Source organism: Lolium perenne, chromosome 2 (genome assembly GCF_019359855.2).
Source record: "Lolium perenne isolate Kyuss_39 chromosome 2, Kyuss_2.0, whole genome shotgun sequence".
Taxonomy (NCBI): domain Eukaryota; kingdom Viridiplantae; phylum Streptophyta; class Magnoliopsida; order Poales; family Poaceae; genus Lolium; species Lolium perenne.
The window spans coordinates 112,441,531-112,464,505 of record NC_067245.2 but is presented as its reverse complement, the minus strand read 5'-3'; the positions used below and the strand labels follow the sequence as shown (position 1 = coordinate 112,464,505).

At 41.5% G+C, this 22,975-nt stretch overlaps 1 protein-coding gene across 1 annotated transcript; it reads left to right on the top strand.

Moving 5' to 3' along the window:
• Positions 1–19,659: 19,659 nt before the first annotated feature.
• Positions 19,660–22,975, top strand: LOC127333628 (uncharacterized). Its single transcript, XM_051360021.2, has 5 exons — positions 19,660–19,825; positions 20,602–20,744; positions 20,894–21,023; positions 21,770–21,961; positions 22,604–22,975. The coding sequence occupies exons 1-5, from the start codon at positions 19,769–19,771 to the stop codon at positions 22,805–22,807; spliced, it is 726 nt and encodes a 241-aa protein (XP_051215981.1). The 5' UTR covers positions 19,660–19,768; the 3' UTR covers positions 22,808–22,975.

The following is a 22,975-nucleotide window of genomic DNA, read 5'->3' as shown; positions in this document are numbered from 1 at the left end:
TGGATTTCTCGCTATTGATTATTCTTCAACTTAGACATCCATACCGGGACAACATAGACAACAGATAATGGACTCCTCTTTTATGCATAAGCATGTAGCAACAATTAATAATTTTCTCATTTGAGATTGAGGATATATGTCCAAAACTGAAACTTCCACCATGGATCATGGCTTTAGTTAGCGGCCCAATGTTCTTCTCTAACAATATGCATGCTTAACCATAAGGTGGTAGATCTCTCTTACTTCAGACAAGACGGACATGCATAGCAACTCACATGAAATTCAACAATGAATAGTTGATGGCGTCCCCAGTGAACATGGTTATCGCACAACAAGCAACTTAATAAGAGATAAAGTGCATAATTACATATTCAATACCACAATAGTTTTTAAGCTATTTGTCCCATGAGCTATATATTGCAAAGGTGAATGATGGAATTTTAAAGGTAGCACTCAAGCAATTTACTTTGGAATGGCGGAAAATACCATGTAGTAGGTAGGTATGGTGGACACAAATGGCATAGTGGTTGGCTCAAGTATTTTGGATGCATGAGAAGTATTCCCTCTCGATACAAGGTTTAGGCTAGCAAGGCTATTTGAAACAAACACAAGGATGAACCGGTGTAGCAAAACTCACATAAAAGACATATTGAAAACATTATAAGACTCTACACTGTCTTCCTTGTTGTTCAAACTCAATACTAGAAATTATCTAGACCTTAGAGAAACCAAATATGCAAACCAAATTTTAGCATGCTCTATGTATTTCTTCATTAATAGGTGCAAAGCATATGATGCAAGAGCTTAATCATGAGCACAACAATTTCCAAGTATCACATTACCCAAGACATTAATAGCAATTACTACATGTATCATTTTCCAATTCCAACCATAAAACAATTTAACGAAGGAGAAAATTCGCCATGAATACTATGAGTAGAAACCAAGGACATACTTGTCCATATGCTACAGCGGAGCGTGTCTCTCTCCCATAAAGTGAATGCTAGGATCCATTTTATTCAAACAAAACAAAAAACGAAAACAAACCGACGCTCCAAGAAAAAGCACATAAGATGTGATGGAATAAAAATATAGTTTCAGGGGAGGAACCTGATAATGTTGTCGATGAAGAAGGGGATGCCTTGGGCATCCCCAAGCTTAGACGCTTGAGTCTTCTTAATATATGCAGGGGTGAACCACCGGGGCATCCCCAAGCTTAGAGCTTTCACTCTCCTTGATCATGTTGCATCATACTCCTCTCTTGATCCTTGAAAACTTCCTCCACACCAAACTCGAAATAACTTATTAGAGGGTTAGTGCACAATAAAAATTAACATATTCAGAGGTGACACAATCATTCTTAACACTTCTGGACATTGCATAATGCTACTGGACATTAGTGGATCAAAGAAATTCATCCAACATAGCAAAAGAGGCAATGCGAAATAAAAGGCAGAATCTGTCAAAACAGAACAGTTCGTATTGACGAATTTTAAAATGGCACCAGACTTGCTCAAATGAAAATTCTCAAATTGAATGAAAGTTGCGTACATATCTGAGGATCATGCACGTAAATTGACTTAATTTTCTGAGCTACCTACAGGGAGGTGGACCCAGATTCGTGACAGCAAAGAAATGTGGAACTGTGCAGTAATCCAAATCTAGTACTTACTTTTCTATCAACGGCTTTACTTGGCACAACAAAACACAAAACTAAGATAAGGAGAGGTTGCTACAGTAGTAAACAACTTCCAAGACACAAAATAAAAACAAAGTACTGTAGGTAAAAACATGGGTTGTCTCCCATAAGCGCTTTTCTTTAACGCCTTTCAGCTAGGCGCAGAAAGTGTGTATCAAGTATTATCAAAGGGTGGTGCATCGTCATTATGAGCTCCCCCATCCGCAGTGGTACTAAGGGCTTTGTCAATTTTAGGCCTATAATAATACTTCTTTGGTTTAGGCACTTTAGAGACATACATAAACTTTTGCTCCTTACCCACATAAGCTTTCTCCTTATATTTAAGAGAAGAAAATGTTGAACCCAAGGTTCCCATAGCCTTTTCAAGTTCATCAATCCTATTGATTTGATCATCATGGGCATCACAAGTTCCTAGGACACTAATTCTTTCATCAATTCCTCCTAAGGATTTATCAAGTTCATTAGTTTTATCAAGTAACATTTCCAATTTAGCTTCAATACTTGGAAAATTTTTCTCTATGGTTTCCAATTTTTTCATAACATCTTCAAGAGAGATTTCAGTTTTAACTTTATCAACAGGGGGTATTCCAAATAAACTCTCAATAATGCAACTAGCTTCTAATGCAGGAGTACTTAGGAAGTCACCTTTTGCGAGACTATCAAGAACATATCTATTCCAGCTAGAGATACCAACATAAAAATTCCTGAGTAAAATAATGGTGGAGTGTTTCTTAGTGCATCTATTATGGGCATCACTAATTCTATACCAAGCATCTCTCAAACATTCTCCCCCTCGTTGCTTAAACGTACGAACTTCAACTTCAGGATTACTCATTTTAGTAGTAGTAAATAAAGCAAACTAGATAAAGTAAATGCAAGTAAACTAATTTTTTTGTGTTTTTGATATAGCAAACAAGATAGCAAGTAAAGTAAAACTAGCAACTAATTTTTTTGTATTTTGATTTAGTGCAGCAAACAAAGTAGTAAATAAAACTAAGCAAGACAAAAACAAAGTAAAGAGATTGAGAAGTGGAGACTCCCCTTGCAGCGTGTCTTGATCTCCCCGGCAACGGCGCCAGAAATTTAGCTTGATGACGCGTAAAGCACACGCTCGTTGGGAACCCCAAGTGGAAGGTGTGATGCGTACAGTAGCAAGTTTCCCTCAGTAAGAAACCAAGGTTTATCGAACCAGTAGGAGTCAAGAAGCACGTCGAAGGTTGATGGCGGCGGGATGTAGTGCGGCGCAACACCAGGGATTCCGGCGCCAACGTGGAACCTGCAGAACACAACCAAAGTACTTTGCCCCAACGAAACAGTGAGGTTGTCAATCTCACCGGCTTGCTGTAACAAAGGATTAACCGTATTGTGTGGAAGATGATTGTTTGCAGAAAACAGTAGAACAAGTATTGCAGTAGATTGTATTTCAGTAAAGAGAATTGGACCGGGGTCCACAGTTCACTAGAGGTGTCTCTCCCATAAGATAAACACCATGTTGGGTGAACAAATTACAGTTGGGCAATTGACAAATAAAGAGAGCATGACCATGCACATACATATCATGATGATTATAGTGAGATTTAATTGGGCATTACGACAAAGTACATAGACCGCCATCCAACTGCATCTATGCCTAAAAAGTCCACCTTCAGGTTATCATCCGAACCCCCTCCAGTATTAAGTTGCAAAGCAACAGACAATTGCATTAAGTATGGTGCGTAATGTAATCAACAACTACATCCTTAGTGAAAGGACACGGATGTCGCCTAGAGGGGGGGGGTGAATAGGCGATTTAAAACTTTTACGAGATGGGCTTAACAAATGCGGAATAAAACTAGCGTTTACTTTGTCAAGCCCAAAGCATATATACTATGGTTCACCTATGTGCACCAACAACTTATTCTAAGCAAGAGTTCACCTATGTGCACCAACAACTTATGCTAAGCAATACAAGCAAGTATGTGATAGCAAGATATATATAACTTCAAGCACGATGGCTATCACAAGGTAAGGTGCATAAGTAAAGAGCTCGGGTATAGAGATAACCGAGGCACGCGGGAGACGATGATTTATCCCGGAGTTCACACTCTTGCGAGTGCTAATCTCCGGTGGAGAGGTGCGGTTGCTTAGTGCTCCCGAACGCCACAAGAGGCTCACCTTGAGGTGTGGTTGCTCGATGCACACCAACGCCACAAAGGCCTCACCCCAAGATGCGGTACTCACACCACACACCGAACGCCACGAAGGCGCCTCACCTAAATCTCCGGTGACCCTCGCCACAAAGGCCTAGGTCACGGTTCCACTAAGGGATTTCCTTCGAGGCGGAAACCGGGCCTTACACAAAGATTGGGGCACACATCCACAACTTAATTGGAGGCTCCCAACAAATCGCCACAAAGGCCTAGAATCCGTCTAGGGTTCCAAGAACCCAAGAGTAACAACTTCCTTGCTTTCACCTCCACGAATCACCGTGGAGAACTCAAACCGATGCACCAAATGCAATGGCAAGAACACCACAAAGATGCTCAAGTCCTTCTCTCTCAAATTCCAACAAAGCTACAAAAGCTATTGGGGGAATAAGAGAGGAAGAACAAAGGAATTCACAAAGAACACCAAGATCAAGATCTAGAGGATTCCACTCACAAAGAGATGGATTTGATTGGTAGAAAAGTAGATCTAGATCTCCTCTCTCTTTTCCCTCAAATGGGGGCAAGAATCATGGAGGGATTGAGAGATAGTGCAAGCTTCTCTAGTTCAACAATGGAGGAGAGAGAGAGTGAGAGAAGCACAGCCCAAGGAGGAAGAAGGGGGTATTTATACCCCCAAGAAAATCGAGCCGTTTGGGCAAACAGGGCGGATATTCCGGCCCAAGTTGGGGCCGGATTATCCGGGGCCGGATAATCCGGCCTCGTGGACAAAACCTGGACAAAATCCGGCCAAAAATCCGGCCCCTATCCAGAGCTGCTTTTCTTCCGGTCCTTAGACGATTTCGGGGCCGGATATTTCCGAAATATCCGGCCCGGATAATCCGGCCCGGATATTTCCAAAATATCCGGCCTAAGAAAACTGCAGAAACACCAAAACTAAAACGGGCATAACTTTTGCATCCGGACTCCGATTTCGATGATCTTGGGCTCGTTGAAATCACAACAACGAGCTCTACAACAATATGCATAGAAACATCATAGTCCAGCAAAGGAGGATAGAAACAAATGAAGAAAGGTTTGACCTATCTCAAAAAGACATACCGGTAAAACCTCCAATCTTGAAAATGCAACAAGTTGCCCATGGAAAAACCATTCTCAATGAACTAGAGCTTGTCATGAGAATAAGCACAAGCTCTAAAACATCACATGGATAAGATCCAAATAAAACCAAGAAAGATGATGAACCAAACTCGAAAACGCAACAAGTGATCTATGCGAAATCCGTTGATGAACTAGAGCTTGTCATGAGAATAAGCACAAGCTCTAAAACATCACATGGATAAGGTCCAAATAACAACCAAGAAAGATGATGAACCAAACTCGAAAACGCAACAAGTGATCTATGCGAAATCCGTTGATGAACTAGAGCTTGTCATGAGAATAAGCACAAGCTCTAAAACATCACATGGATAAGGTCCAAATAACAACCAAGAAAGATGATGCAAGGATGCAAAGGTTTGAGCTCTCTCCGAACGATACGATCGAGTTACTCACTCGAGAGCCCTCTTGATAGTACGGCAACTAAACTATAAACCGGTCTCCAACTACACTATGAGACCGGTGAGAAACAAACCCTATCAAGAGCAAACCTTATACTTGCGCATTCCACTTGAGCTCGATGACGACGATCTTGACCTCAACAAGATGGAACGCCTTTCTTGCTTGTGCTTGCTTGACGAAGTCTTGTGGATTGCTCCCCCATAATCCACCATGGGAGAGCTTCTTCTTCGGCGCATCTTCACATATCCATGATCACCATATGGATGGCAAGACTCAAGCAAAGGATCTCTTCGAGATGGCTCATCTTGAACTTGCACTTCATTTCTTCATTCTTCATCATGTTGATGTCTTGAAGTAGCTTGAGGGCTCACTTCATCTTCATCTTCAAGACATACTTGACACTTGATATCCTTCATCAATTTCTTCTTATTGCAACCTTGAAGCCAACATATGGTTCAAGAATTGCCTATGGACAACTCCTACAAATATAACTCAATGCAAACATTAGTCCATAGGGATTGTCATTAATTACCAAAACCACACATGGGGGCTCCATGCACTTTCAATCTCCCCATTTTGGTAATTGATGACAATCTCTTTGAGAGGGTTTATATAAGGAATTTAAGTAACAAATAAGTTGAATATATAGAGCAAACTCCCCCATAATATATGCATGTGTGAATGATCTTGACTTTCATTGCATATATTGGCATTCAAAGCCTAGTGGAGTTTCCTCTAAATATTCAACTATGCAAAGCAACAAGATGCAATGCAATAAAGGCACATGCTTAAGCACAAAGCAAAGACATAACCAAATTCCCTTAAACCCTCCAAACTTCTCCCCCATTGGCACCAATTGCCGAAATGGGTGAAAAATTTAAAAGGCTAATATAGTGAGAGTTCCTCCATAGCGTGTGCATTTCTCATAATTTGAGTGGAATCAAATGCACATATCCAATGGCGAATATTCGGAAGGAATCACACTATAGATAGGATCAAAGATTGCAAAAAGATAACAAAGTCAAGAAGCTTCAACAAATGAAGCAAGCAACCAAATGAATCACAAAGAGGATACCAAAAGAAAGATAGATATTATGATAAGATCAAGAAGATTGCTCTAAATAATATGAGGAAGCTCCCCAAGGTTTGTGCACAAAACTAGACAATTTGCATTGGAGTATAAAGTGCACAAACATGGAATCATCACTCCCATAATATCATTCAAAAACAAAATATACCAAGTGAATCAAACTCTAATGATCACCACAAGATAGTGCTCTAAATCAAATGAGGAAGCTCCCCAAGGTACATGCATAAATTAAAATGTTGTCTTTGAATACAATATGCATAACATGGAATCCTCACTCCCTCATTACCATTTAAAACACAAACATTTGGAATAGATCATAGATAGAGAAATAAGCTTAACACTTGCAACAAACAAATAGTTGAGCAATAAGTAAGAGGCACCATAATAAAAGGCTCAACCAAGAGGATATGTGAAAGGCATGATAAAGCATATTATAAGACTATTATATGGATGAGCAAAAAGCATCATCATAGTCTTCAATGAATTATATTTCTTAGCATGACCAATCAACATGCAACAAATAAATAAGATATCAAATGGAGATGTATCATCTCTTATGTGTATAAGTTTCTCTAAGTGGACAATATCACAAAGATATTTATCCACAAAGAAACATGCACACACCAAATAGATACACAAGAAAAATAGCATGATATCCAAGACGAAGTCATGCAATATACCAATAAGATTTTTGCTTAATAGCATGGCCAAAGGCTCAATATTATCTTATTGTACATTCATGAACTTCAACCACAAACAACTAAAATACATCACAAATATCAACAAGGGATAGAAGATAGTTGGGATGCATTTGAGAAAGGCAACAAGTATCACAAACGGGGATACCAAAAGAAGTAACTAAATTTGCACTTTCATCTATATTGCACATGTGAGAGCCTTGAGGAATTGATATGCAACAAAATTGCTAGATAGGCATAGTTGGGATGGATGAATCATGAGCATGATTTAAAATACTTCCCAACACATGCACTCATCTCAAATTACTCACATTCACAATAAAGAGGTTTCATTAAGACTTTTGCAAGAAGCACAACATTTGCAAATCAAGAGATTCATGCCAAGATGCAACCATAAGGTTGGATACAAGAAAAGTATGCATGAGAAGATACTTGTTACCAAGATAGCATTGGTGTGGATGTAGTAGATATGTGTTCGTTGATCATCCTAGCTTGCCTCACGTTACCATTGAGTCACCACTTCTTTCCAAGAGTGAGACAAGCATTCAATGCATATCCATTGTACCTAACACAAAGGTAAGTACAAAATGGTCCCCAAACTAATTGGGTCCGAAGTAGTTAGACACACTACAACATATAGGACAAACTCCACAATTCTATGTGCATATAGATATGAAATTGAATTTCATGCACATCTTAGCCAAATTAGGATTTGATGGAGTTTACCCTATATATTGGATCAAAGAAAGTGACACATGCCATAAGATATACATATATTAAATATGCATGCACAATACTTTCAAGAACCAAAGGAAGATACAATTTGGACAAAACACCAAATAAACCAAGAGACAATGGTTGTCCAAATTATATCAAAGAATCAAATCAACACAAGATTGACTCCAAAGACTTATCTCATTATAAGAAGCTAATTAAACCTAAGCACAAAGGAATGAGATAACCAACTCCCAAGAGAGCAAGGTTCCAACAAATAAACCAAACCCTCGACACTTTTTATGATGGCACACAGTACCAAAAAGAAAATTTATGACTCCCAAAACCAAATTTTTGATAAAGATCAAGAGAAGTTTATATAACAAATATAGGAGAGCTCCCCCAAGATTAGTGCATTATCTAGGATTTAGAATATGGATACAAAATGCACACAACTAGGATCATCACACTACCTATATCTACTAAAAAAAGCTAAGAAAGTTTGAATAGAAAAAAGAACACATGGGAGTCAAAGCACAACAAATTCATGGCAATAAATAAGGCAATTTAAACACAAGATCCATAAGATGCAAGGAAGACACATGGGAGTCAAAGCACAACAAATTCATGGCAATAAATAAGGCAATTTAAACACAAGAGCCAATGTAGATATGATCAATAAATATCTACCTCATAATTGATTACCAATTGTCCTAGGACAAGAGGTATTAGGAAATATTTCCCGGTGGTAGTTTGTAAGTATACATAAGATCATATTTACAACGAACAAAGCATATGGTAAAAGATAAGAGTTAACCATCATGCAAAGAAAGTTTCTTGATAGCTTCATTTAGTCATACCAACATGCAAGGCAATTAATAGTATTCATACCAACATGCAAAGCAATTAATAGTATTCATACCAACATGCAAAGCAATTAATAGTATTCATACCAACATGCAAAGCAATTAATAGTATGACTTGAAGCACATGGTTTTCCAAAAATGTATTGAGGGACACGTTGTGAAAAACCATGCCAAGAAAAACTTACACAAATAAGATCCACAAAGATATTAGCAATGAAGCCATTTAAGCAAATTGGAGCTTGTTTGAGCAAACATGCCACATAGGAGAGATAATCTACAATATCAATTCTATGTGACACAACCTCAAATGTTCACATTTCCTAGGCTTGTAATATGCACAAAGCTTATTACTCCCCCATAATGTGATAAGGAATTTATTTTCACAAGAGGCAAATAAGATCCAACTAGAGATATTAATGAACATTAGAATTTGAATTTCTCATGAAGATGACATACCACATAGAGACTAGATAATCTTGCAATATCAATTCTAAGTGATATTCCTCATGTACACACATTGTTAGGATTGTGAAATTCCTAAAGGCATATCACTCCCCCAAAATGTTATAGTCCAATAATCTCTCATAAGAGCCATATAAGATACAACAAGATGCAAAGAGGCTCCAACACAAGCACAAATACATGGTGTGCAACCCAACATTCATAGACTTGATTTCTCAAGCAAAACTATTAGGAAGCACAACATATACAAACACATGTTAGGAACAAAACTAACACATGCAAAGGGGCGAGTAACTTTCAATATAAATGAGTTGAGAACATGTTACCGCAAGGAGGAACATTGGATATATGATTGTAGCAAGATAATCAAAAGACTTGGCTTGATATAATATAAATGATGAAGATCCCTTAATTCTTCATGATGTAGCCAAGTCTCCAATGCCCTCCAAAAAGCACCTATTGATCAAGTTTTGGATTGTTGGTCCCCAACTAAGTTGGGTCCTAAGAGGTTAGTCACAATAGGCTTGGCAACCCAAATGGTTCTTTTCTTGACACCACTTTGAGCACCAACATATTTGGCAAACACATTGCCACCCTCATCCTTACAAAGAGAATAAACATCATCAATGGAGATAGAGTTGGATGAGGTACCAATAGTGCAAAAAGAGGAGATGTGGCCCTTCTCACGGCATATGTAGCAAGTTCTTTTCTTCTCCTTCTTCTCACTAGATTTCTCCACAATGGGAGCATTGGCTTGATTCTTCTTGGGAAGTGGAATTTCTTCAACTTGAGGTTGAATATGAGTTTGAGCTTGAGGCCGCTTCCTTTTTGCTTCTTCTTCAAAGGGCAAGATCTAACATGGTGCCCTTCAATTTTGCACTTGAAGCAAACAATCTTGGCCGGGTCTTTGACTTGTACTTGGCCCTTCTTGTTGTTGTTGTTCTTGGACTTGTTCTTGTTGTTGGATTTGAATCCAAGTCCACTCTTGTCATTGGGGGATTGTTGCACACTTAACATCGTGTCAAGTTTGCATTTCCCTTCATGACTCTTTACCAAGTCGGTCTTCAAAGAAGTGACTTGGGCCTTGAGCTCTTTGATTTCCTCTACATGGTTAGTAACAACACAAGTACTAGAGGAAGTAGAACCTTCATTGTTAGAGCAACAAGGCAAGGAAGATAATTCATCACAAGATTTAGCAATACTATGAGTGGATGAATTACTAGGACTAGCACATGGCAATATAGCATTTTGGGTAGTAGTGCTAGTATCCACATGAGGCTCACAAGGTGTTGCCTTCGATATGATAGTCTCATGAGCTAACTTTAGCCTATCATGGGAGGCTAGAAGATCCTCATGGGAGCTAGAAAGCTTTCCATGATTTTCTTCCAATTTCCCATAATTGCTAGTTAGCAATTCAAGTTGAGCCCTTAGCTCAACATTCTCCTTCAAGATAGATGCTTCACAAGAAGTAGAGTTAGTAGCACAAGCATCATCACAAGACATATTAAGAAGAGAAGGTAACATAGCATGCTCTTTTAAATATGAAGCTTGTAGTTGCTCATATGACTTGGTGAGGATAGAGTGTTCGCTCTCCAAGGCCTTGTGGGCCTTGTCTAGATCATCTAGATCCTTAACAAGTTTATCATGGCCAACACCAACTTTGAACTTTTCATTTTTAAGCAATTTTAATTTAGCTTTAGCATGGTCTCTTTCTTTAGTGAGTTTAGCAAATATTTCATTTTGAGACACCTCAAGGGTTTGAAGTTGCTCCTCAAGAGAGGCTACGGTCTCTTGTTCTTCTTCAAGATCATTCTTTAAAGATGCTACATCATCGGCATACTCTCGTTCAAGAGCACCCTTTTTATCAATGGTGTTCTCATGCATCCAAATAAGTTTTTGGCTCTCAATAGCGGTAGTCAAGATTTCAAAGAAGTGAGAGCTAGCAATTTTATCTTTGTAAAGAACCTTGAATACACTCTCACCTTTATCGCGTAGAGAGACAACCCAATCCTCTTCTTCATATTCATCCTCATTCTTATCACCACGAGACATATTAGGTTCCATGGTAGGAGGTACCGTGGAACCCTTGGCCATAAGGCATATATGAGGACCGTGAAATAAAGATGAGGAGTTACTTGAGGCTCCTTTCAAGATCTTGTCTTGACCAATAGAATCTTTGGTTTCCTCTACATTGTTAGACACACAACAACTAGAGGAAATAGAATCATTTTTATCATGGCCACAAGACAATGCAAGCATATCATCATTAGATTTTTTCAAGCAACTTACACATGATATGCAAGGACTATCAACACAAGCATGTAAATCATTTCTAGTGCTAGATGTGTTTAAGTCCAAAGATGAACCATTGCAATGAGATATAGATGAAGGATCATCAATAGTAAGCTCAATACCAACATTGCAATTTCCATCACCACTCACCATATCATTACCTTGTGTCTTGAAACACTTTGGTGAAGTGGATGAAGATGAGAACTCATCACGGCCGGAAGTGGAAGCAATACAATCATCCTCAATGATATTGGACACATCATATTTATCTCGAAGCTTTGTCCATAATTCATGAGCGCTCCCAAAAGGCATGATTGAAGAAGTAACTACATTGCTCACAACAATGGAAAACACATGAGAAGCAAGAGCATCGAGACAAGAGTTTTTCTTCTCCTCATAAGATAAATTTTGGGGATCCTTAGGAGAAGAAAAACCCATGTCAAGAAATCGCTCCATGTTCGGGGAAATACCCCGCAAAATATTAAGCACATAAATTTTCCATAGATCATAATTTGTGCCATCAAATATAAACAAGTTATTGTGATCTAATCCCCTAACCGACATCTTTACTCTCAAGGCGGTGAAGCCTAAGAATGAGAGACCTTGCTCTGATACCAATTGAAAGGACACGGATGTCGCCTAGAGGGGGGGTGAATAGGCGATTTAAAACTTTTACGAGATGGGCTTAACAAATGCGGAATAAAACTAGCGTTTACTTTGTCAAGCCCAAAGCATATATACTATGGTTCACCTATGTGCACCAACAACTTATTCTAAGCAAGAGTTCACCTATGTGCACCAACAACTTATGCTAAGCAATACAAGCAAGTATGTGATAGCAAGATATATATAACTTCAAGCACGATGGCTATCACAAGGTAAGGTGCATAAGTAAAGAGCTCGGGTATAGAGATAACCGAGGCACGCGGGAGACGATGATTTATCCCGGAGTTCACACTCTTGCGAGTGCTAATCTCCTGGTGGAGAGGTGCGGTTGCTTAGTGCTCCCGAACGCCACAAGAGGCTCACCTTGAGGTGTGGTTGCTCGATGCACACCAACGCCACAAAGGCCTCACCCCAAGATGCGGTACTCACACCACACACCGAACGCCACGAAGGCGCCTCACCTAAATCTCCGGTGACCCTCGCCACAAAGGCCTAGGTCACGGTTCCACTAAGGGATTTCCTTCGAGGCGGAAACCGGGCCTTACACAAAGATTGGGGCACACATCCACAACTTAATTGGAGGCTCCCAACAAATCGCCACAAAGGCCTAGAATCCGTCTAGGGTTCCAAGAACCCAAGAGTAACAACTTCCTTGCTTTCACCTCCACGAATCACCGTGGAGAACTCAAACCGATGCACCAAATGCAATGGCAAGAACACCACAAAGATGCTCAAGTCCTTCTCTCTCAAATTCCAACAAAGCTACAAAAGCTATTGGGGGAATAAGAGAGGAAGAACAAAGGAATTCACAAAGAACACCAAGATCAAGATCTAGAGGATTCCACTCACAAAGAGATGGATTTGATTGGTAGAAAAGTAGATCTAGATCTCCTCTCTCTTTTCCCTCAAATGGGGGCAAGAATCATGGAGGGATTGAGAGATAGTGCAAGCTTCTCTAGTTCAACAATGGAGGAGAGAGAGAGTGAGAGAAGCACAGCCCAAGGAGGAAGAAGGGGGTATTTATACCCCCAAGAAAATCGAGCCGTTTGGGCAAAAACGGGCGGATATTCCGGCCCAAGTTGGGGCCGGATTATCCGGGGCCGGATAATCCGGCCTCAGGGACAAAACCTGGACAAAATCCGGCCAAAAATCCGGCCCCTATCCAGAGCTGCTTTTCTTCCGGTCCTTAGACGATTTCGGGGGCCGGATATTTCCGAAATATCCGGCCGGATATCCGGCCCGGATATTTCCAAAATATCCGGCCTAAGAAAACTAGAAACACCAAAACTAAAACGGGCATAACTTTTGCATCCGGACTCCGATTTCGATGATCTTGGGCTCGTTGAAATCACAACAACGAGCTCTACAACAATATGCATAGAAACATCATAGTCCAGCAAAGGAGGATAGAAACAAATGAAGAAAGGTTTGACCTATCTCAAAAAGACATACCGGTAAAACCTCCAATCTTGAAAATGCAACAAGTTGCCCATGGAAAAACCATTCTCAATGAACTAGAGCTTGTCATGAGAATAAGCACAAGCTCTAAAACATCACATGGATAAGATCCAAATAAAACCAAGAAAGATGATGAACCAAACTCGAAAACGCAACAAGTGATCTATGCGAAATCCGTTTTCGATGAACTAGAGCTTGTCATGAGAATAAGCACAAGCTCTAAAACATCACATGGATAAGGTCCAAATAACAACCAAGAAAGATGATGAACCAAACTCGAAAACGCAACAAGTGATCTATGCGAAATCCGTTTTCGATGAACTAGAGCTTGTCATGAGAATAAGCACAAGCTCTAAAACATCACATGGATAAGGTCCAAATAACAACCAAGAAAGATGATGCAAGGATGCAAAGGTTTGAGCTCTCTCCGAACGATACGATCGAGTTACTCACTCGAGAGCCCTCTTGATAGTACGGCAACTAAACTATAAACCGGTCTCCAACTACACTATGAGACCGGTGAGAAACAAACCCTATCAAGAGCAAACCTTATACTTGCGCATTCCACTTGAGCTCGATGACGACGATCTTGACCTCAACAAGATGGAACGCCTTTCTTGCTTGTGCTTGCTTGACGAAGTCTTGTGGATTGCTCCCCCATAATCCACCATGGGAGAGCTTCTTCTTCGGCGCATCTTCACATATCCATGATCACCATATGGATGGCAAGACTCAAGCAAAGGATCTCTTCGAGATGGCTCATCTTGAACTTGCACTTCATTTCTTCATTCTTCATCATGTTGATGTCTTGAAGTAGCTTGAGGGCTCACTTCATCTTCATCTTCAAGACATACTTGACACTTGATATCCTTCATCAATTTCTTCTTATTGCAACCTTGAAGCCAACATATGGTTCAAGAATTGCCTATGGACAACTCCTACAAATATAACTCAATGCAAACATTAGTCCATAGGGATTGTCATTAATTACCAAAACCACACATGGGGGCTCCATGCACTTTCACTTAGACATAGCATCAATGTTTTATCCCTAGTGGCAACAGCACAACACAACCTTAGAACTTTCTGTCACTGTCCCAGGTGTCAATGCAGGCATGAACCCACTATCGAGCATAAGTACTCCCTCTTGGAGTTACAAGCATCTACTTGGCCAGAGCATCTACTAGTAACGGAAAGCATGCAAGATCATAAACAACACGTAGATATAACTTTGATAATCAACATAACAAGTATTCTCTATTCATCGGATCCCAACAAACGCAACATATAGAATTACAGATAGATGATCTTGATCATGTTAGGCAGCTCACAAGATCCGACAATGATAGCACAATGGGGAGAAGACAACCATCTAGCTACTGCTATGGACCCATAGTCCAGGGGTAGACTACTCACTCATCACTCCGGAGGCGACCATGGCGGTGTAGAGTCCTCCGGGAGATGATTCCCCTCTCCGGCAGGGTGCCGGAGGCGATCTCCTGGATCCCCCGAGATGGGATCGGCGTTGGCGGCGTCTCTGGAAGGTTTTCCGTATCGTGGCTCTCCGTACTGGGGGTTTCGTCACGGAGGCTTTAAGTAGGCGGAAGGGCAAGTCGGAGGGGCACAGGGCCCCTCACCATAGGCCGGCGCGGCCAGGGGGTGGGCCGCGCCGCCCTAGGGTTTGGGCACCCTGTAGCCCCACTTCGTTTCGTCTTCGGACTTCTGGAAGCTTCGTGGAAAAATAGGCCCCTGGGCGTTGATTTCGTCCAATTCCGAGAATATTTCCTTACTAGGATTTCTGAAACCAAAAACAGCAGAAAACAGCAACTAGCACTTCGGCATCTTGTTAATAGGTTAGTTCCAGAAAATGCACGAATATGACATAAAGTGTGCATAAAACATGTAGATAACATCAATAATGTGGCATGGAACATAAGAAATTATCGATACGTCGGAGACGTATCGGACCTCCAAGTGCAGAGATTTGTAGAACGGCAGCAAATTTCCCTTAAGGGGATCACCCAAGGTTTATCGATCTCAATGAGGTAGAGGTCAATGATATCCCTCTCAAGCAACCCTGCAATTACGATACAAGAAGTCTCTTGTGTACCCGACACACCCAATACACTTGTCAGATGTATAGGTGCACTAGTTCGACGAAGAGATAGTGAAATACAAGTAATATGGAAGATTATGAGTGGTAATTGCAATCTAAAATAAAAATAGCAGCAAGCAAACATGTAGCAAAACTGGTTGTAAATAGTGTTTCAATGCTTGGAAACAAGGCCAGGGATCATACTTTTCACTAGTGGACACTCTCAACAATGATACCATAATTGAATAAATAGATATTATCACTTCACTATGCTACTCTGAACCACTCTCCGGTTTGATAATAAACATAAATTGACTGCGTAGGGCTGCATAAGCATTCCTTAAAGTTTACATTCCCAATCTATGGACGTCCCACGTCACTTTGAGCATACAAAGATGGTACTAACTAGATACCACAGTTCAAAAGTATTTATGTAGATTAAGCTTAAAAAACAAACACGGTGTACACAATATCACCTTCACAGCGCGGGACAAGGCGTCCCCGGAGATCACATAATAAAATCACTTGAGTAGCACAATAGTTGAAGAATAACATCTACTTATTCAACTAGATTACGAAGCTCATGATCACATAAGGATCATACATGGAGATATAGATACCATTTAGCTACCGGTAAAGCCCTCAGCCTCGGGGGAGAACTACTCATTCCTCATCGTGGGAATCAGCAACAGCGATGGAGATTGCGGTGGAGTCGAGGGAGATGGCTCCGGGGGCAATTCCCCGTACCGGCAGGGTGCCAGAACAGAGATTTATGTCCCCCGAAACTTATCTGCGACAACGGTGGAGCTACGAAACTTTTCGTGGGCAGAGCCTGATTTTTTTTGGGTTCACGCATCGGGAGTCTTCTTATAGGCGGAAGGGAGAAGTCGCTGGAGGCCAGGGGCCCCAGACAACCCCTAGGCGCGGCCAGGGCCTGGGCCGCGCCTAGGTCTGGTCTGGCCGCCCTGTGGCACCTCCTCGTCTCTCCTCTGGACTTCGTCTTCGTTACGAAAAAAATAAGATCTACGGCTTTTGTTTCGTCTAATTTCGAGAATATTTCCTGTACAACTTTTCTAAATACAAAACAACAGAAAACAGGAAACTGGCACTGTGACATCTTGTCAATAGGTTAGTTCCAGAAAATGCAGAAAAGTGCCACGAAGTATAAACAAAACATATAGTAATTGGTGTAAAACAAGCATGTAGAATAAAAAATTATAGATACGTTTACTACGTATCAGTAGGTACCGTCGCCTGCGCCTGATCTCGGTGCTCCTGTCTGGCTCGCGCAGAGGCATGAGCGAGACATGTACCTGGAGGTGGCTGAGCCGCCAGCCGCCGCCAAGTAGGTGCACGTCCCGCCAGTCTTCGCATGACGTCCAGCTCTGGTGCATGAGTTGCCCCACCTCGACGTGCAGCGGCACCCTGTTCGCCCGCTCCGCCTTCTTAGTGTAGGATAATGTTGCATAGAAAATAAAAAATTTCCTACCGCGAACACGCAATCCAAGCCAAGATGCAATCTAGAAGACGGTAGCAACGAGGGGGGGATCGAGTCTCACCCTTGAAGAGATTCCAAAGCCTACAAGATAAGACTCTTGTTGCTGCGGTAGACGTTCACTTGCCGCTTGCAAAAGCGCGTAGAAGATCTTGATCACGATCGGTTCCGGCGCCACGAACGAGCAGCACCTCCGTACTCGGTCACACGTTCGGTTGTTGATGAAGACGACGTCCATCTCCCCGTTCCAGCGGGCAGCGGAAGTAGTAGCTCCTCTTGAATCCGACAGCACGACGGCTTGGTGTCGGTGGAGAACTCCGGCGGAGCTTCGCTAAAGCTACGCGGGAGATATGGAGGAGAGGGGGGCGGCTAGGGTTTGGGAGGGGGTGGCCGGCCTCAAGGGGGTGCGGCCAACTTGTGGCTTTGTGGTGGCCGGCCCCCTCCCCTATGCCCCTCATTATATAGGTGGAACCCCAAGAGTTGGTCTCCAAGTCTTCGAATAAGACCCGAACCAAAAACCTTCTATATGGAGGGGAAACCTAGCCAAGCTAGGACTCCCACTAGAGGTGGGAGTTCCACCTCCCATATGGGGGGGGGGGGGGTGGCCGGCCCCCTAAGGGGGAGTCCACTTGGGACTCCTCCCCCACTAGGGTTGGCCGGCCATGGAGGTGAAGTCCCATGTGGACTCCACCTTCCTTGGTGGTTTTTTCCGGACTTTTCTAGAACCTTCTAGAACCTTCCATAGAACCTTCCGCGACATTTTAATTCACATAAAATGACATCCTATATATGAATCTTATTCTCCGGACCATTCCGGAACTCCTCGTGATGTCCGGGATCTCATCCGGGACTCCGAACAAATATTCGAACTCCATTCCATATTCAAGTACTACCATTTCAACATCCAACTTTAAGTGTGTCACCCTACGGTTCGTGAACTATGCGGACATGGTTGAGTACTCACTCCGACCAATAACCAATAGCGGGATCTGGAGATCCATAATGGCTCCCACATATTCAACGATGACTTTAGTGATCGAATGAACCATTCACATACGATACCAATTCCCTTTGTCACGCGATATTTTACTTGTCCGAGGTTTGATCTTCGGTATCACTCTATACCTTGTTCAACCTCGTCTCCTGACAAGTACTCTTTACTCGTACCGTGGTATGTGGTCTCTTATGAACTCATTCATATGCTTGCAAGACATTAGACGACATTCCACCGAGAGGGCCCAGAGTATATCTATCCGTCATCGGGATGGACAAATCCCACTGTTGATCCATATGCCTCAACTCATACTTTCCGGATACTTAATCCCACCTTTATAGCCACCCATTTACGCAGTGGTGTTTGGTGTAATCAAAGTACCTTTCCGGTATAAGTGATTTACATGATCTCATGGTCATAAGGACTAGGTAACTATGTATCGAAAGCTTATAGCAAATAACTTAATGACGAGATCTTATGCTACGCTTAATTAGGTGTGTCCATTACATCATTCATAATGATATAACCTTGTTATTAATAACATCCAATGTTCATGATTATGAAACTAATCATCCATTAATCAACAAGCTAGTTTAAGAGGCATACTAGGGACTTCTTGTTGTCTACATATCACACATGTACTAATGTTTCGGTTAATACAATTATAGCATGATATATAAACATTTATCATAAACATAAAGATATAAATAATAACCACTTTATTATTGCCTCTAGGGCATATCTCCTTCACTTAGTGCCGCTACCGGATGCCTCAGAGTCGCGCTTCTTCTTTCCCATGATTATGCGGTGGCGTGCGACGATGAGGGTTGGGAGTGGAGGTGTCGGTGGTGTGGGCAATGGTAGGGACGATGCCGATCGACTTTAAAGGCAGGACACGTGCGGGACACGATTCCATTGATGACACCGTAGAAGCCCAGCCGCCGTCCGCCAGTGTGCGTGCAGAAGAGGCACCGCAGCATTGATGGCGAAGCTGCAGCGCAGACGCGGAAGCGATGACTGCCGAAGCGGCGGCCGCGGAAGCGATGGTCTGATACAGCCCTATGAATCGCTGCCTGTCGGGCCTGGTGAAAAAAGCGAGCAGTCACATGGCGTGTCCGCGCAGCATCCGCTGCGACGCATTCCAGACGCAAATATACGCAGTGTTTGCGTATCCGCGGAACCAATTACTATGCGTCAGGCCGCTGGATCTGGTTCCTAACGCATTTTGGACCCGCGTGGTGGCGTTGAAGATGCCCTAAAGGTGCATGCATGATGTATCACTCCAGCCAAACTGGGCCTGGATGGACCTCATATGGGCTGGGTCGATCTTAGCCCGCTATGTGATCACCATTCAGGAACAGGACACCAACCCCAGGGCCAGGTGGTGACTCACTCGCCTAGAAAACGCTAGTGTCGTGGCGATGGGCACAGGCACAGCGCATCTGCTGCTCCGACGCTCCTCCTTCCTCTTGACCCCCTCTCCGCCCCTCCGCCGTAATCCCGTGCTTTCCTCCCTTTTCCAGGTCCGAGCCGCCATGGCCGCCGACGCCGCCAGCCAGTTCCAGAAGATCCAGATCCAGCGCGAGGACACGGTGACCACTCCTCCGTCCCTCCATCCTCACTTATTCTCTTGTTTGTTTGAGCCACAGCCCGCTGAGCCGTTCGACTTACTCGGTCACGGAGGAGGGGAGTTATCGAATCGCATTTCGTGACGATTATGGGTTTGCCCAACTGTAGAGTTTGCTCCATCCAGTGATTCCTACGCTTGTATATACTCTAAACATAGGATTTGGTTCGTTAATCAAAATTATTAGGATCTGGGATAGTATGACTTCACTGTGCCACAAGTTTTGCCATCGCTATTTAGCATTTATCATCCTATTTGCGCCTTCTGTGTGTATTTGGTTTATTACTACCCAATTTTAGTTTTTTTTAGCCGTGTGAAATTGTACTACCTCCATCCATAAAAGGATGGGATCTCGAAGGTTTGTCTAAATTTGGATGTGTCTATACACTAAAAAGTGTCTAGATACATCTGAATTTAGACAAACTTTCGACAATCCTTTTATGGATGGAAGTAATAGTAGAATATGCAGTATCTTATCTTGAAGTAGATGCCCTAAATTATGCAACTAACCACTGGACTTTTTTTTTTGGATGTGATGCTCTAGAATAGTAGAATTTCATCCAAACCAACTTCCAGTAGCTAATGGGACTCTAGAAATTTCAGTCAATATGTATTACAACCTTCACAGGCGTCCTGATAATCATGTACTACAACGTTAACTAGTACTGACATAACCTTTGTGCTTTGGCTCTATATCTTACATCCTCACACATAAACTGATATGATGCTGTCTATCTTCAGACCTTCGATGCGTATGTTGTTGGCAAAGAAAATGCTCCTGGAGTTGTAGTTCTGCAAGAGTGGTGGGGGGTTGATTATGAGGTCAAGAATCATGCCATCCATATTTCACAAATTGGTGATGGATATAGAGCACTTATTCCAGAGTATGATGATATTATTTTGTTTTTCTTTGCACCATTTGTTCAGGATAAAATATCATGAAGCAGATGCTTCATAAAGTGGCAATGCTTTCTCAGAAAATTACCGCTCAGTGAAATTCTTTCTTCCTTTTCATCTTTCTTTATTTTTTCAGTTTATACCGTGGGAAGGTTGCTTTGGAGGTAGCTGAAGCTCAACATCTGATGGATGGTCTAGACTGGCAGGGTGCAATAAAAGATATTCAGGCTTCAGTTAAATGGCTCAAGGAAAATGGATCATCCAAGGTAGTTTTTTACTTTAAAAAAAAAATCTTTGTTTGTCTTTCAACAGTTCCCTCCTATGTTTTCCTTACTCAAATTCTATTATTGGTTGGCACTAAAATCATTTTGGTTAGTACTAGAGGTAGAAATTGTGTCTTTTGCCTATTTGCCATCTGATCCTACTGCAAATCAACTAGGACTAAGTTGCCCTTCTGAAAGGATCCATATGTTGATTACGTCTCTTATGGTATTGAACACCAATGTGTACGATCAAATCATTAATAACAATAGCTTTATGAAAATGCAAGTCACACTGTGTTTAACATATTGTGTTTCTTTGTTTGCACAAATCTTGCTGCACGACTTTGGTATGTCTGTAGGTATATATTGTTTTTCTTTGTTTGCACAAATCTGCTATGTCTGTAGGTATATATGTTGTGTTTCTTTGTTTGCACAAATCTTGCTGCACGACTTTGTGGTTAACTAGATAAGTAACCTGTGCCTAATAGCTATATATTTAAGTTCTCATCTTCCGAAGATAATCAGATTGCAAGTCACCAACGGCAGTTTTCATTGAAAAGGCATCAACTAGATAAGTAACCTGCGCCTAATAACATTTTTTTCTTTTTAACTGATCAAGCAAAAGCTTTGGCTGTTTCATTGACTAAGAAGAAGGTGCCCAGTTAATTAGCAGGAAACAGTGCAGATTGTAATGCTTTGCTTTATGGTAACTTATTTTGTGCCATCTACCTTTTGTTTATTATATTTAGGTTGGTGTTACTGGTTACTGCATGGGGGGTGCTTTGGCAATTGCAAGTGGAGTTTTGGTCCCAGAGGTTGATGCTGTTGTTGCTTTCTATGGGACGCCATCTTCAGAGCTTGCTGATCCTTCCAAGGCGCAGGCTCCTATCCAGGCTCATTTTGGGGAGCTTGACAGTTTTGTTGGGTTTGCAGATGTGACTGTAAGAACTTTACCTTTATGATTTTGCTGACATGGTGTTTTGGCTCATAGGTCTAAATGCACCTAGTAAGAAAAATACATTTTAAGTTTATTCTAAAATGTTGAAAAATTATGAAGAAAATCCCGGATGTACATTTGAACATTGTATGTTCACTCACAAAAGTTTGTGGAAAAAAGACATTTTGTGTGGCCTACGTAAAAAAGATAAAAACATGTCACGTAAAAAGCTATTTTGAATCACTGAAAATTTTCTTTTTTACACAGCTCATAAAAAACGTCATTTCTTTGCGAAACTTAGTGTGTGAACATAGAATGTCAAGGTGTACACCCAGAATTTCTTTTTGGGATTTTTAGACATTTTGAAATATAATTTTTAGACAACGGGTGCATCTACACCTATGAGCGAAAGATGATTTCCCTTTTTGCTCATTGCTACTTTCTACTCCCTTCCTTCACCAATATAAGACGTTTTAGACACTTTCAAAGTAGACTAGATACAAAACAAAAGAGGTGAATCTGCATATTAAAAATATACTAGATACAAACAAAAAGCGAGTGATCCTGTAAAATGGCTTAAACATCTTATAAAACTGTACGGGGGGAGTAAAATAAAAATATATAACATTGCTATGTGATGTTTCAGGCAGCCAAGTCATTAGAGGAGAAGCTCAAGTCTGCTGGGGTATCACATGAAGTCCACATATACCCTGGATGCTCCCATGCCTTTATGAACGCATCGCCTGAGGCCCTCGAGAGAAGAAAAGGCATGGGTTTGAATGATGAAAATCAGGGAGCCATTGACCTGGCATGGTCCCGCTTCTCTACCTGGATGGGTCGTTTCCTGTGATCTGCATGAGCCATTAACGTATTGTGTCTGATGTATATATCTGGAGTCATCAGGTCACAACAATAAAATGTTGAGTACGACATGCAGACAGTGTCCAATCCAGACAGATGTGCTTTTGTTATACTATGAGAACTCGTCATGATTTAATGAGAACTTGTCATGATTTCA